Genomic DNA, 15,092 nt, shown 5'->3' on the forward strand with positions numbered 1-15,092 from the left:
ACAGATGAACTGATGGATGTACTGATGAGGGTCTCCCTTTGTGGGAAAGCCTGTGCTTCCCTTATCTGATTGTTATCTAATAATCTAATTTTCTTATCTCATGATTTAATTTCTAATAAGCTAATTTCCTTATCTAATAATTATCTACTCTGTTCCTTCCCCCTCAGCCCAGCTTTCGAAAGTTGCTGGGCCCAGGCAGGAGACCTAACTTGGCTTGCCTTTCTGCCCAGGTAGATATGTTCTCCTATGGAATGGTTCTATACGAGTTACTGTCAGGACAGCGTCCTGCCCTGGGTCACCACCAACTTCAGATTGCCAAGAAGCTGTCCAAGGGCATCCGCCCAGTTCTGGGGCAGCCCGAGGAAGTGCAGTTCCATCGACTCCAGGCGCTCATGATGGAGTGCTGGGACACCAAGCCAGAGAAGGTACACGAAAGAGTGGAGCCTGGGCCCTTCCTCCCTGGTGGCAGGGGCTGTGTGTGCCTGCTCGCCCGCCCTCCCTAAGGACCGCTGGGAAATCTTCTCTGTCTCTTCTAGACAGAACTTTAGTTCTGCTAATGTACCTCCCGGTCTTGGTGTATGTGACAGGCATGTGCCTGCATGTCTGTCTGAGGAAAACTTACCTTCTTCTCCCTAGCTTGTGTACTTGGGACCAGAAGTATTTCAAATGCTGGAGTTTTTCAGATTTTCAGAATATTTACATGTTAGTTTGACCATCCCCAATCCAGAAATCCACTCTAAAACACTCTGAAATCTGGAACTTTTTGAGGATCCCTCAATTTGTATATCAGACCCATTGTGGCAATGTGTTCGCTATACAAGAACAGGGGAAGGTACACATCTCTTTGGAAGCTTCGCTTATGAGAAGCAGGGGCCCTGCTACATTATTAAAGACGGTGCCTTGTTTGTCAGAAGGGGCCCCATTCTCAAGCTTAGCACCTGTCCATCAAATCAGATAGCTGATGCAACACATTATGAATACAATCTGAGGCAAAAGTTGATGTTGATGTCTCTGGGATTAAGATGGGACACAACGGGCCTTTGACTCCAGACCAACTGAACCTATTACCGTGGCCATGATGACGCAGAGACTATTCAGGGCCTTTATTTTTTGGAGGGGGAGGGGTTTCTGAAGCCTTTTCAGTCTTGTGCTAGGCCAACCCTGAGTGGGAAGATTCTCATATCCCCCTGGCTGGTGCCAGGGGAAATGCAGGGGGAAACTGCACAGTGGTGCTCACTAGGGACCTCTCTCCTGCAGCGCCCACTGGCCCTGTCTGTCGTGAGCCAGATGAAGGACCCGACCTTCGCCACCTTCATGTACATGCTGCCCTGCGGGAAGCAGTCGGCCTTCTTTTCGTCCCAAGGCCAGGAGTACACTGTGGTGTTCTGGGATGGGAAGGAGGAGTCCAGGTAATGTCTGCAGTCTGCCCTTCCCGACTTATGTCTTGGGCAGCCCTGGGAACAGAAAAGCAATGATGCCTATGATGCCCATTGAGCAGACAGTGGAGTCCAAGGCCTGGTTAGAGACAATCAAGAGAGAAGGAGGGCAGAAACAAAATTCACACGGGCACAGTTTTGAAGCTAAGGAAGTAGAGAAAGGGTGGGCTTGAGTGTGTCAGGAACCCAGTTCCAGGAAGAGTGTTGCTTCAAGATGAAGTTATCCACACTCTGCGCAGGAAGGACATTAGACGATGATGAAGGTGAACGAGTATAACAGCCAATGCTGTGGAATGAGAGAGCAAGGGACCAGGCCCAAAGGGAGGCAGAAGACCAGAGCCCAAGGGTCACCCACAGGCGGTCCCTTCTAACTGTAGTTCTTTTTCACAGTGAAGTGGTGGGAAGGAAGTGAGAATGGGGGGATGAGATGTCCCAGAAGAAAAGAGAAAGTCCAAAGTGGCCACCATGGTCTGTGGAGCCAGGGTGTTTGCAGGGCAGTATTAAGACCACTGCTGTGAAGGAACCACCAGCCTGGCTATAGCTAATGCTCCCGGGGGTCTGCTCACCCCAGCCCCCAGGCTGCAGAAGGTGGCTTACAAACCTGACCGTTTCTTCAGGAAGGAGAGAGGGAACAGCACTTGATGGACCTTCAAGAGAGCATTTATAGAGAAGGCCCATGAGGCCTGAGACCATAATGGGAAGAACACAGAATGACCCTAAGAAGCAAGAAAGTCCCCAGCTAGATAACGATCCAAGGTAGAGTGGGTTAAAGAGCTGGGGAAGGGTGTGCAGGCAGCTGACGGGCAGCATCGCTGGACCAGAGAGCGAGGTGTCTGAGGTAGAGTGGAGGAAAGTCCCACTGGGAGAGGAAAAGAATTCCTGAGACCCAGAGGCAAGCGCTTCAGAAGGAGAGTATAGTAAGGGCTGGAATCTCCACGGGATCGGGGTCTTGTGTGATGGCCTCTTCAGGGTTGGCCAGGCTGGAATCTCCATGGGATCGGGGTCTTGTTTGATGTCCTGTAGGGTTGGCCAGGCTGGAATCTCCATGGGATGGGGGTCTTGTGTGATGGCCTGCAGGGTTGGCCAGGCTGGAATCCCCACAGGATTGGGGTCTAGTGTGATGGCCTGCAGGGTTGGCCAGACTGGACTCTCCATGGGATGGGGGTCTTGCGTGATGGCCTGCAGGGTTGGCCAGCGCATGCTACCTTCCTGCTGGCGTGAGAGCTTCATGGGCTAGAATAGTAGACCATCTTCACGTGGTCCCAGTAGAAAGCACTTGCAGGTTTTGCAGTCTGAGGAAACCCAGACAACCTGAGACTCAGGTAGGGTGGAATCAATGGAATGGACTCTGCCGTTTCCCTGAGGTCCATCTGGTTGAAGTCTGCATGAATCTTATGCTCTTAGACTGGTAGCATGGAGTCATGGACAGAGGGGGAAAATAAACTCCTATTTCCAGTTCTGTCCATTGGAGAGGACTAGAAACCAAAACCAAAGAAATACCATAAGTACCCCCAGGATCTAGACATTGTCTCTAAGAACCCAGGGGAAGCAGCATTCACCCAATGGCTGATTGACACTGGAGAAGCAAGGAAGCTGGTAGAGGCTTCTAGGAGTATATTACTGGGACTCCAGAGCCAACCTGGCCTGTGTGTGCTGGGACACACCCTCCTTCACCTCAGTGTCCTGAGGGTGTTTGCTTTGCCCTTCCTCTCAGACACAAGCAGGAGTGTCTACCTGAGAATCAAATCTTTAAATCATGAGCCTGTGACGGACTTTATACTTACATAATTACACCTCCTCTAAGAGCACTGCCCCAGCCTGGGGAAGGAGGTGGCCACTGTCTATCTGGAACTGACCACACATTGTTGCCAACCACAGGAACTACACAGTGGTCAACACAGAGAAGGGGCTTCTGGAAGTGCAGAGGATGGCCTGCGCTGGGATGAAGCTGAGCTGCCAGCTCAAGGTCCAGAGCTCAGTGTGGATAGCCACCGAGGTAACCACCAGTCTGCGGGGCCCGTGTCAGGGTAGGCTTTGGAAGGGGACACTTCCCGGGGGGACCGTATTTGTAAAAAATGCAGTTTTCAGGCCAATCTGACTATCAGGTAACCCCAACTTGCCCCTGAGAAATACCTAGCCTAATGTCGTCAGTCCTGTGAGGTGGGTCACCAGGAGAAGTGCTACTGCCCTGTTCGCCACCAGTCGATAGCTAGGATTCAGGGTGGTGAGGACAGGTGGGTACTCAACAGGAGAAACTGGGTGTGTTGGTGGCGGGCCATGTCTCCTCAGCATACTATGAGTGCGGCAGGGCAAAGCACATCCCTGAAGACCTGTAGCCCCATATCCATCGGAAGACCCAAGTAGCTGTCTTGCGAGGAAGCCAAAGACTGCCCCAAATCACATGCTCTGGGGTTATGATCATCGCAGTCCATCCACATGGACTTCGGAAGTATGAACATTTGAACGTATGGCTAAACATATAAGAGATCTCCAAAAATAGCCATGCTACTGAGATCTCAAGAATAAAAAATTTATTCTGAGAGAATAGACAAAGAGATCTTTAAGAATGCATATCCCAGTGTAATTCTTAGTAGCGACAACCAATTCACTAAATATCTTAAAAGGTAATGGGCCGAGGAGTTGACCCCGTATTGATCGTAAAGGGAGTAAAGGGGCACACCTATGTCATGGTGTTGCTGTGTTGTGACCCCACTTTGATAATGGCATGCTCGTGCACACCATGGGCACACGTCTGAGATGCTATAACCCCCATTACTAAAGACTTCCTGTGAGTTCAATTCCTGCCAGACTATTCTGTGTTTTTCAGAGTTTCTACAAAAAGCAGAAATTGTTGGGCAGTGGTGGTGCATGCCTTTAATCCCAGCACTCAGTAGGCAGAGGCAGGGGGATCTCTGTGAGTCTGAGGTCAGCCTGGTCTACAGAGGGAGTTCTAGGATAGCCAGGGATACATGAAGAGACCCTGTCTCAAACAAACAACAAAACCCAGAAATGAATAACCAAACAAAATGCTGTATTTCTAAGGTGCAGAAGGGTTCCCCAGGCTGAAAGCATCCTGATAGGACATGCCAGTTGCTTTCTTCTCTGGCTCTTACAGTGGGCTCTTCTTTTGCAGGACCAGAAAATCTATATCTACAGTCTTAAAGGCATGTGCCCGTTAAGCATGCCCCAGCAGGCCCTGGACACCCCGGCTGTTGTCACTTGCTTCTTGGCCGTGCCTGTTATTAAAAAGGTAAGGTGGGAAAGAGAGAGATGTTCAGTTCGGTCACTCTGGGTGGGAGGCTCTCCTTGCTGGGGACAATGGATTGAGCTGGGCACAGTGGAGCCACACCTTCCTGGGTGCACCTTGCCCAGGTCACAGTCAGCTTTAGTGACACAGGTGGCCATCTTTAACTATGGAGTGCCTTCTGTCCATGAGCAACTGCCAGAACCCTGACTCAGATGGGGTTCACATTGGTGTGAATGATGAAGCAAGCGAATAAATGCTTCTCTGGACAGAGGTATCAGTAGCCTCTCCCCAGCCTGCCTTGACCATTGCCTTTCCTGATTACTGGGGCAGCTAGTTCCCTTCTGTGTAATTACTGCCTCTCAAAGACTCAGCACTGCCCAGCACTGCCCGGCACTGCCCGGCACTGCCCAACACTGCCTGGCACTGCCCAACATTGCCCAGTACTGACCGGCATTGCCCAGAACTGCCCGGCACTGCCCAGCACTGCCCAGCACTGCCCAACACTACTCAGTACTGACTGGCATTGCCCAGAACTGCCTGGCACTGCCCAGCACTGCCCAGAACTGCTCATAACTTCCCAGAACTGCCCGGCACTGTCCGACATTGCCCAGCATTGTCTAGCAGACCCACTTGCTCACCCTCCTAACTCCCCCAATTAGTATACTCCCCATCCCTAGGCTAAGCCAACTCCATCATATCTAGGCATTTAATCCAGCCTCACTAGAGCTGGCCAGGCCATTACTGTACTGGCCCTGGGCCTTCTCCATCCAACAGCAGATGCAGGGGCTTCACCTTCCCTTCCCAACCTTATCCAGGAGCAGCCCTCCTGGTGAACTGTGGGAACCTAGACCCATGAGCCCTCCTTTGAGAAGTTGTGTGGTACTGCCCGGTCTCCCAGGTTCTGCTGCCCTCCCTGGATTCAGAAAGGCTTTGAGGGGCCTACGGATGCAGTGAGTGCTCCCCCACCCCGTGTAAGGAGCACTTCCTTACGCCACTGTTTAAAATGCGCTGACTATCCTTATGTGATTCCCATTTGTCTATATGCGATGGAGGTGATCACAGTAATAGATCTCTGACCCTGTGGATCCCAGAGTCTTAGGCTGGGCACTTGGCAACTGTTCCTGTGACTTCCTGATAGTTCCCAAACCTGCGGCCTCTCCTCTCCAGGCTGCTCCACTTTCACTTCTTGAGAAAAGAGAAAGGAGAGATGCAGAATAGATATGAGCTGAACCTTAGAGTTGTTAATGGCCAATTGCCCCAGGGGCAGGCCTGGCAGCTGGGATCTCCCTGCACCAGAGCAGGGGAGAACTGGACACAAAGCATTATTGAAGGACCCCCGACGGCCGGAGACCCAGGCAGGGTGCACGTACTGCCTGAGAAGGGAGAATAAAGCCGGCTCTGTGTGAGCCGCCAGCACAGGGTGCCCGGCCCCGCGGAGGTCGTCCTTCAGAGGCCACACAAGGCAGCCCCATGTGCTTTTACACAAGCACGCTCACATCCCAACGGACGTGGTGTTCTCCACGCTGGCGAGCAGAGCCAGGGCCCAGTAAGACTTATGACCTGTTTGCTCTGGCTGCCTTGCTAACCTAAATCCTGAAGATGGATTCTGAGAAACTTTCTTAGGGCTCCCTACTGGGCATGTTGAGTGAGAGGCCACTCACTCCACTACTCTGAACAGCCAGCCCCCTACACACACACACACACACACACACACACACACACTGACTCTCAACAAAGAGACTTTCTGCCATGACATTCTCCCTGGTCAGAACAAGGCTGGGGTCTGTCCTGAACTCTGACTTGGATCGATGGCCCCTTTACCTGCCCCTTTGCACTCTGTCTGCTCAGGGAAATGCCCTAGGAAGCCTATTGGCTTTGTACCTGCAACTTTGACCTCTGCCTAGTGACCTCTGGTGGGTGGCTACAGAGGAACCCACGCTTCATGGTAAGTCCAAGTCCCCACTAGTGTCAGGCATAGTGTGTGTGTTCTGGTGCATGAAGCCAAGACTCTTTCTCGGTAGGAGAGGTAAGTCAGAAGCTGTTCCTTCTAGAAACGCCTGTTGTCTACTTAACGGGAACAGTGGAGTCCAGGGTTGCAGAGATGAATGAGACTTAACCCTTTGTAGGCCAGTCCAGGGCCAAGGTGGCAGCGGTGGGCACAGAGATCTGGCCCCTGCTTATCCGTAGCACTCTACCTACGGTGGGCAATGAACAGAGTTCCCCATGCCCGCAACAGCTGTCCTGTTAAGTTGTTTGCGATAGGGAAGACATTCTGCCTGCCTTTCAGGGAGGCCTTCATGGCGTCTAGGAAAAGCAGCCGCCTGCTGCTCATGCAGTGAGGGACCAGTCCCAGGTGGCAGCACCCTTGCTGGATGCCCTCAGCACTGTGGACACTGTTCCTCCCTGGCATATCCCTTGCCTTGCAGCACCAAGGATGGACTCAGCTCTGCTGGGGCAAGGATACATCTTTTCTGGACACAGGCCTGAGACTCCTGAGCACATCAGGACTTCAAAGGCCCATTGGGGCATTAAGGGACACCATGCGCCCACTTGAGGCATATATGGAGACAAGTCTAGAGCCTGTGGCTTCTCCTCCCAGAACATGTGACATGAAAGAGCTTCATGTGTCTCTGTCCCTTCCCCCACAGAACTCCTTTCTGGTGCTGGCCGGCCTCGCTGATGGACTGGTGGCTGTGTTTCCTGTGGTCCGGGGCACCCCAAAAGAAAGCTGTTCCTACTTGTGTTCACACACAGCCAACAGGTCCAAGTTCTGTATCCCGGACGAAGACGCACGGCAGAATCCCTACCCAGTGAGAGCAATGGAGGTGGTCAACAGTGGGTCTGAGGTCTGGTACAGCAATGGGCCTGGCCTGCTCATCATTGACTGTACAGTCCTGGACATCAGCCGGCGGCTGGAGCCCTATGCAGCCCCTTCCTCGGTCGCATCGCTTGTGTGCAGCTCAGACTGCAGCGGGGAGGAGGTGGTCTGGTGCCTAGACGACAAGGCCAATTCCTTAGTGATGTACCATTCGGCCACCTACCAGTTATGTGCCCGGTACTTCTGCGGGGACCCCAGTCCTCTCAGGGACACGTTTCCTGTGCAACCCTCCGTCCCAGAAGCCCCAGACAGTCACATAATCGCCTCGAAGGAGCCTGAGGAAGAGTGCATTGCAGATATGAGCATCATGTACAGCGAGGAACTGGGCATGCAGATCCTGAGCCACCAGGACTCCCTCACCGATTACTGCTCAATGTCCTCCTATTCCTCATCCCCACCCCACCGAGACCCCAGGTCCCCTTCCAGTCTGCCCAGCTCCCTGACCAGCTATTCCAGCGTGCCTTTCTCTGCTGATTATGAAGACCCAAACAGGCCCACTGTCACCTCTGACAGATCTGAGCCTGACCTGGCTCCCATGGATGGGGAGACGTTCAGCCAACACCTGCAGGCTGTGAAGGTCCTGGCTGTCAAAGACCTCATTTGGGTCCCCAGGTAAGTTTTTTTGATGTGCGGGTGCCACTTCTGAGCTGTTCAGGGTTCTTGCTTTGGGGCTGTGGTGAGTGGAATCCATGATTTCTTAAAAGATTCCCAAATCCGTCCGGACAGTTCTCCCAAGAAGGCTTTGCCATTCGCTTTTAGAACTGGGAGTAATCTCCCAGAAAAACCAAGAATGTTCATGCAGAAGCTCATTTGCCCATCAGAAAATCCTAGGTGCCACAAAACAGGAAGTATGTGCGGGTTTCCTATAGCAGGTCCTTTCCTGTGCCACGCTGCCCCCACTCTCACGCACTCACTCCCTTCACAAACCTTCAGGTTCCGCATCTACCCGCATACTGGTCCTAGACCCCCTGGAGTTCAGCTTCCTGAACAAACTTGTCCCCTTCTTGGCTTTCTTTTCTTAGGCATGGCGGCGATATCATCGTTATTGGCCTGGAGAAGAATTCAGGTGCCCAGCGGGGCAGAGTCCTTGCTGTCTTAAAAGCACGAGAGCTGACTTCACATGGGTAAGACTCTGAGAAGCACTCTGTAGGAACCAGGAGAGGGGCGTGGGGAACCCCAGAGCTCGCTAACATGTCCACTAGATAGCACAGCCGTCCTGCTGCCCCTGTGTTCTCACAGAGAAGCGTGTGGATTCACCAGGGTAGCCAGGAGGCGCAAAATGGAAGCCAGGAGGTGTCCTCCAGGCAGCTCCTGGGGCTCAGCATGACAGCTGAGTAGAGCATCAGCTACTTGCCCAAGGGTATCTATTTCTGAGGCGTCAGGGTACTGCGGATCAACTACCTTGCCAAAGGTGTGTCTCGAGGGCCAGAGTCCCCTGTATTTGAAATGATGGTCCCTCCAAATGACTCGCTGTCCTTCCTGCCAAACAGGAAATCCCTGCAGGGGACCCAGCAGCCCATGAAGCAGCAGACAGGGCCAGGAGACACCCACTCTGCTAACCTGAGAGTGTCTCTGTACTAACACCAGGAGACATACCAGTCCCTGCCATGAGGACATCTGGGTTGGATGCCAGTTCAGGGCACAGCCTTCAAGGCCAGGGGCCTGGAAGCCTGGTGTTAGCCAAAGTTCCTGTTTATCCTTCACCCTGAAGATCCCCACAAAAAGTCCTGAATTCAGACATGCATGCACTGTGGCGTATTTCACATCACAAGGAGACCTGCTGGCAACACAGGCTGTCACTCATCTCGGGGAAGGGTCTTTATTCATCTTTAATATCATCGCATAGAACCATCCTGCCCCAAGCAGAACAAGCCATCAGTCACTCGTGGAACTTCTAGTCCCTTGCCTGCCAGCACTGAGATTTCTCAGTGAGTCCTGGGGCAGTGGATCTAATCTATGGGCAGTTCTGGAAACCAGACCAGTCTTTGCTCCCGATCCCTGACTGACAGGGTCAAAGGAAGCTTTGTGCCAAAGTGGTTCCCAGCTCCCAAGTTGGGCTTCTGGGAACCCATAGGTCTTCAGAGCCCAGGTCAGGTCTTGGCATGCTACTCTGAGAGTACCTGGTAGCTTTTTCTAGTCACCCCCCCACACCCCAACAGAGGCAGGTTTTATCAAGAGTCAGGCACATTCACTAGAAGGAGAAAGACCTGAGTTGGCTAGCTGAAAAAGCAAGGAAGGATCCGAGATTCTAGACATCTTGGTGTGCAGTGGGGCTCACTCACTGGGCATGGGGGGGGGGAGGTACATCTCTACCCAGAGATGGGCTGCCAGCCCCACGGAGACACCAGAGCAAGTGGGTTACAGGGAGTCATCCATTGTGGTCTGAGAGGAAACACGTTGTGCACCCAAAGACCATAAAAAAAAAAAAAACAGTCCACAACCTCAAAACAACAGAAGCAGGGATGACTTTGAGGTAGCAGGTTTTCTGTCCAAGCTATGTCTCTGAATTTCCTAAGTATGTGGGGACAAATTGGCCTGGGGGGAGGGGTGCTGCAACAAGTACAGTAGCAAGTGTAATTGCACACGTGGGCCTCTCTGACTTTTTCATTGTGGGGTACAATGTGTCACAGTGTGCACGCAGAGGTCAGAGGACAACTTTGTGGGGCTTGGTTCCCACCCGTTATAGATGAGTTCCAGGGATTGAAATCAAGTCAGCAAACTTGCTTCAGAGGGAGGCCAGCCCTTTACCCAGTGAGCCGTCTCTCTGACCTTCGCAGGTCATTCTTAAACACTAGTAGTTGGTGGTTTATTCTAGACACTACAATTCCGAAGAGAGGCCTGGTGACTCCTGCTCTGCTTGTCTTAGTCAGTGGCCTTCCAGGGGGTTATTCTCTTACAGCCAATGCTTATCATGTGAATTGATACCCTTGGCCTTTTGTGGGACATTATAAAACCTCGGCCCATAGTGTTAGAAATTTTCCTAACGCGAGCTCTCTGCTAATGCAAAAATCCCAATCAAGCCAAATCACAATAAGCCAAATTAAAAAATATATAGGTTTAATGAGATTCCTGCGCTCTCGGGTGGCCCCGAGGAGGAACCGGGAAGCTGCAAACGCAACCACTAGGGGAAGAGGAAAGAGACCATGAGGAAACTTTCTGGGGGAACAGTTTAAATAGACTGGGGGAGTGGTTAAGATTTTGGCAGGCTGTCTTGACCATCCTCTGGGGAGGGGGTCAAGGTTTGGTGGGCGCAGGGACGGGGCCTCCAAAGATGGAGGCCAGAGATCCGGACTTACACATAGGTCAGACCACGAGGAAGAACTGGACCCTTTACGTACATTCCAGAGCCAGATTGAGCTGTTTATGACACCCTCTTAGTAACTCCACCCCTTTCAAAAACACACACGAAGAGAGAGAGCCCTCCCTGGCCTAGTGAGGACTCCCGTGGGCGTACTCAGACCCTATCTCTCTGCAGGGTCCTGGTGGATGCAGCGGTGGTGGCAAAGGACACGGTAGTGTGCGGCTTTGCGAATGAAAACACAGAGTGGTGCCTGGCTGTCTGGAGGGGCTGGGGCGCCAGGGAGTTCGACATCTTCTACCAGTCCTATGAGGAGCTGGGCCGGCTGGAGGCGTGTACACGCAAGAGAAGGTAATGCCTGTGGAAGGGCCTCCGCGTGGAGCCAGCAGGTCCGAGCCGCTACCTGACCCCTCGGCTACAGCCCTCCAAGGGCACGGAAGACAAACGGGTTCTTTGCTAACCCTGTGCTAAGAAGGGCTGAGAAGCTAGTAGCTACTGGTGGTTTGGGAGTTCTCAGGTTCTATGGGGAGAGTTACCAGCCCAAGGGTCTGGTTGAGAGAGGCCTTCTCTTGCCTCTTCCATGGGCTTCCAGGAGCTGAGGAGAGCGACCCCGTTCCAGGCCTTCCTGGCATAATGAAAAGGCCTGTCCATTTTTATCGCCGGGCCTCAGATGGAATTACACTAAAGACTCTTGGTTGGGGAGCAGTTCAGGGCAAGGTTGGAGGAGGGCTGTGACCCTGGCCCTCCTTCCCCAAAGACCCCAAGCTCTCAGCCTGTTTCACAAGGCTCTGAGTCCCTGGAGCATGGGGCCCAGCCTGGTCAAGCTGAGATCGAATCTCCTGCTTGGCAGGGGCTCTGTGTGGGAAACCCCAGAAGGACCCTGGGCAGGCAGCATTGCCCAATAGTGGGGATGAATGGGTTACTTCAAGAGTCACAGGCGGAAAGCCCAGTGAGAGGGCTCCTGCTCCCCCCCCCCCGCCCCCCTTTACATTCTTCTCCCCCGACAAAAGAAGGAGAAACCCAATCAGCAGGCCTGGAGAAAGGGCCTGTGTTTATAGCCTGGTAAAATAAACTTGGCCGCAGCTGGAGCCCAAGCCGTGTTTGTTTGCACATCATAATCTTGTTTATCACTTTAACAAATTAAGTAATATCTCAGCGGTTAGGCCTGGTTGTGAAACCCCATCGTATGGGACTCATACTGAATTATGTATTTGCCAAACATTTACTGCCGGCACGGACAGCAGAAGATGAAAAGTGAAATTGTTCGCGGGGTGTACGGACGCAACGGGGAACATTTTATAAATTCTGTGCACGCGTGTGTACACTCCCCCCCCACAGCTTCGCCAAGCGGTGCCCTCGGAGGCTGTTTAACCTAGAACTCAAATGTGAGGTTGTACTTGGCTAATGTTATTGAACCTTTTCTAGAATTAAATTATAAAAACCAAACTTCAGATTTGCTGGTGTGTGGCTCCTGTTATCTAAAAATAAACAGACCTAGAATGAAAACGCAGCCTCTGTCTCTTGAATGCAAGATGGACTCTGTCCTTCCCAGGTCTCCTTCCTGCCCAAGGTAGACCTGGGCCACCCTTCTCAGCCACTGCTGGGTGTTCCCAGCTGCCCTGTAGCTCTCCACGGGCAGGCGGATGCTCCTCTGTCAGCCCCAGCCCTGTAGAAGCCAGTTTCTCACTTCCTATTGCGAGTCAGGTCCTAAATCCTTGAGGATCAAGGCTCTGAGCCTGCTCATACCTCATCACCGCTTCCCAAGCTGATCCCTAAAGTGAGCTGTGGGGGGTCACCGTTCTCTCCCAGTGTCTCCAAACTGCCTACTTAGATCTCGAGACACAAACTGGTCCTGTCTGCACGGCGCCTGCTGCTCACAGTGTCACTTGCTGAGGCAGCTGTGTAGATAGCCAGCCTCCTCTGCTTCACAGACCCAGCCCACCTTTACATCCCATCTTCTGCCCGGATGCAGTACTAACTAAGCCTCACAGTCATGGGGGAGCTGGGGACGGGAGTATCACATTACCCCCGGGAACATGGGAGAAACGGCTCATGAACTTGGCTAAAGAAGAGTTAGAAACCTAGAAAGAAAGTGATCCACACCAAAGGTAAACAACAGCTGGAAGAAAATAAATAAATAAAATTTAAAAATTCACAGGGCTGATGAGATGGCTTGTCGGGTCAGGAAGCATGCTGTCAAGACTGTAAACCTAAGTTCAGTCCCCTGGATCCACATGGTAGAAAGAGAACCAACTCCAACAAGTCATCTTCTGACCTCTACACACTCGTACACACTTGTGTACACACACACAGACACACACACACACACACTACAAAATTAATAAATTTGATTTTTAAAAATGTATTTATAACCCAATTGAAAGATGAGCAGTTCCCTTATCTTTTTTTGCAAAATTCATATTCATCAATAAAGGAAAACACAATTGGAAAGAAGATGAATGCCGTGCACAGGTGAGTGGCATAAAGAAACACAGACCCTCAACACGATAAGAGGACTTTTGTCACCCTCAAGTTACAGTTTGTTACCCTCAAAGGATCAGCTGTGATTCTTGAACTCTTGCTAGATATTAGGCAGTGTCACCAGGACACAGTGGCAGTCACCCAAACAAGGTACTCTGCTGCTGGGGCCTCTGCTCAAGAGGGCAGAGGTGACAGTGAACACATAAACAAAATAAAGAGCTAGAGAGGAAAATTCAGGAACCCAGCTGCAAGTGTTGCAGCTCTAGAGGAAACGGTATCCTGATGGTCAGAAGCCAGGTGTTACCTGTAAGAAGTATCAGAGCCGTAGGCATAGCCTGATTGCCAACAGCCGGGATACATTTCCCTTCTGAGCTGTAGGCATCACCTGATTCCCAACAGCCAGGGTATATTTCCCTTCTGAGCTGTAGGCATCACCTGATTCCCAACAGCCAGGGTATATTTCCCTTCTGAGCTGTAGGCATCACCTGATTCCCAACAGCCAGGGTATATTTCCCTTCTGAGCTGTAGGCATCGCCTGATTCCCAACAGCCAGGGTATAGTTCCTTTCTGAGATGTAGGTATTGCCTGGCTTCCAACAGCCAGGAAACCTTTCCTCTCTGAGCTGTAACATCCTGCAGCTAATGACTGGGGCTGGGGGAGGCCCGGAGCGGACCGTGCTGCCTGAGAAAGGGCATTTGTGTGAGATCTCAGGATCCCACCTAGGAGAGCTTAATGCGCCAAGACCCAGTGGAGAAGGAGCCGGTCACAGCTGGCGTGGCTGGAGCACCAGGAAGAAGGGCGTGCCCAGTCTGCCTCCACCCCCACCCCACAGACCCAGCACATGATTGCAATTGTCCAGTGCAGCTCCAGGGAGCAGGAAACAAAAACATGGCCAAAGAAACAGAAGGCACTTGGGGAAAGTCTAGCGCAATTTTGTGTGTGCAGTGACCTAGGAGCATCTCTTAGGCACGGGATATTGCGGGATATGTGGATCTGTACAGAAGCATGCTCATCACAGATCGCCCCTGGTTCCCCAGCAGAAATCAGCCCGGGCCTCTCTCTAGAAGAGAGTCGTAAAGTTCCTGTGTGTGCAAAACTGATCGTCACTGCTTTTCCAAAGGAGGTAGCGCTAGCCATCCTGGTCTGAGGTGCTCTCTGAGATATAATAAATGAACTGGTGGTGTCTTTATTAAATAATTTTTATTGATTCTTTGAGAATTTCATACAACATATTTTGATTATATTCGTCTCCCTTCCTCGACTGCTCCAAGACCCTTCCCTATCCCTACCCATTCAACTTTATGTTCTCTCTCTGGGGAAAAAAAACCTCCTCCAACAAGCCGAATTGTTGTTGCCCAGCTACTACTCCGACCCTGGAGTGTACTTGGTAGACCAGGAGTCAATCCATTGAAGAAAACTGACTTTCCTGCCCCCGGCAACAGTCAAGTGCCAACAGCTCGTCAGCTAAGCGTGGATTTCATGTCCACCTTCCCTCCTCCGTGCTGGGATTTTACCTGGCTTGAACTGTGCTGGTGCATGCTGTCGCCGTCGTTGGGAGTTCCTATGTGCATCTGACCTGCTGTGACCAGAAAACACTATTTCCTCGAAGTCATCCATCACTTCTGACTCTAAAATCTTTCTGCCCGTCTTCCAAATAGATATCTGAGCCTCGAGGGAAGGCATGTGATATTGGCATCCCGTTTATAGCTCAGTATTCCAAAGTCTCTCATTCTCTGCGTACTGACAGGATTA

At 51.8% G+C, this 15,092-nt stretch overlaps 1 protein-coding gene across 1 annotated transcript in view; it reads left to right on the forward strand.

Annotated features, from left to right (window-relative positions):
• Positions 1–12,343, forward strand: part of Lrrk1 (leucine rich repeat kinase 1) — a 93,027-nt gene extending 80,684 nt beyond the window's left edge. The window contains exons 27-33 of the mRNA XM_041652534.1: positions 231–425; positions 1,258–1,409; positions 3,315–3,432; positions 4,570–4,686; positions 7,332–8,173; positions 8,584–8,685; positions 11,037–12,343. Of these exons, the coding sequence (XP_041508468.1) occupies positions 231–425; positions 1,258–1,409; positions 3,315–3,432; positions 4,570–4,686; positions 7,332–8,173; positions 8,584–8,685; positions 11,037–11,214 (1,704 nt within the window). The 3' untranslated portion in view covers positions 11,215–12,343. The remainder of the gene's footprint in view (positions 1–230; positions 426–1,257; positions 1,410–3,314; positions 3,433–4,569; positions 4,687–7,331; positions 8,174–8,583; positions 8,686–11,036) is intronic.
• The last annotated feature ends 2,749 nt before the right edge of the window (positions 12,344–15,092 follow it).

This window comes from Microtus oregoni, unplaced genomic scaffold, assembly GCF_018167655.1.
Source record: "Microtus oregoni isolate MIOR12 unplaced genomic scaffold, Mior012 000000F_ref0000247, whole genome shotgun sequence".
In the NCBI taxonomy this organism is placed as follows: Eukaryota; Metazoa; Chordata; class Mammalia; order Rodentia; family Cricetidae; genus Microtus; species Microtus oregoni.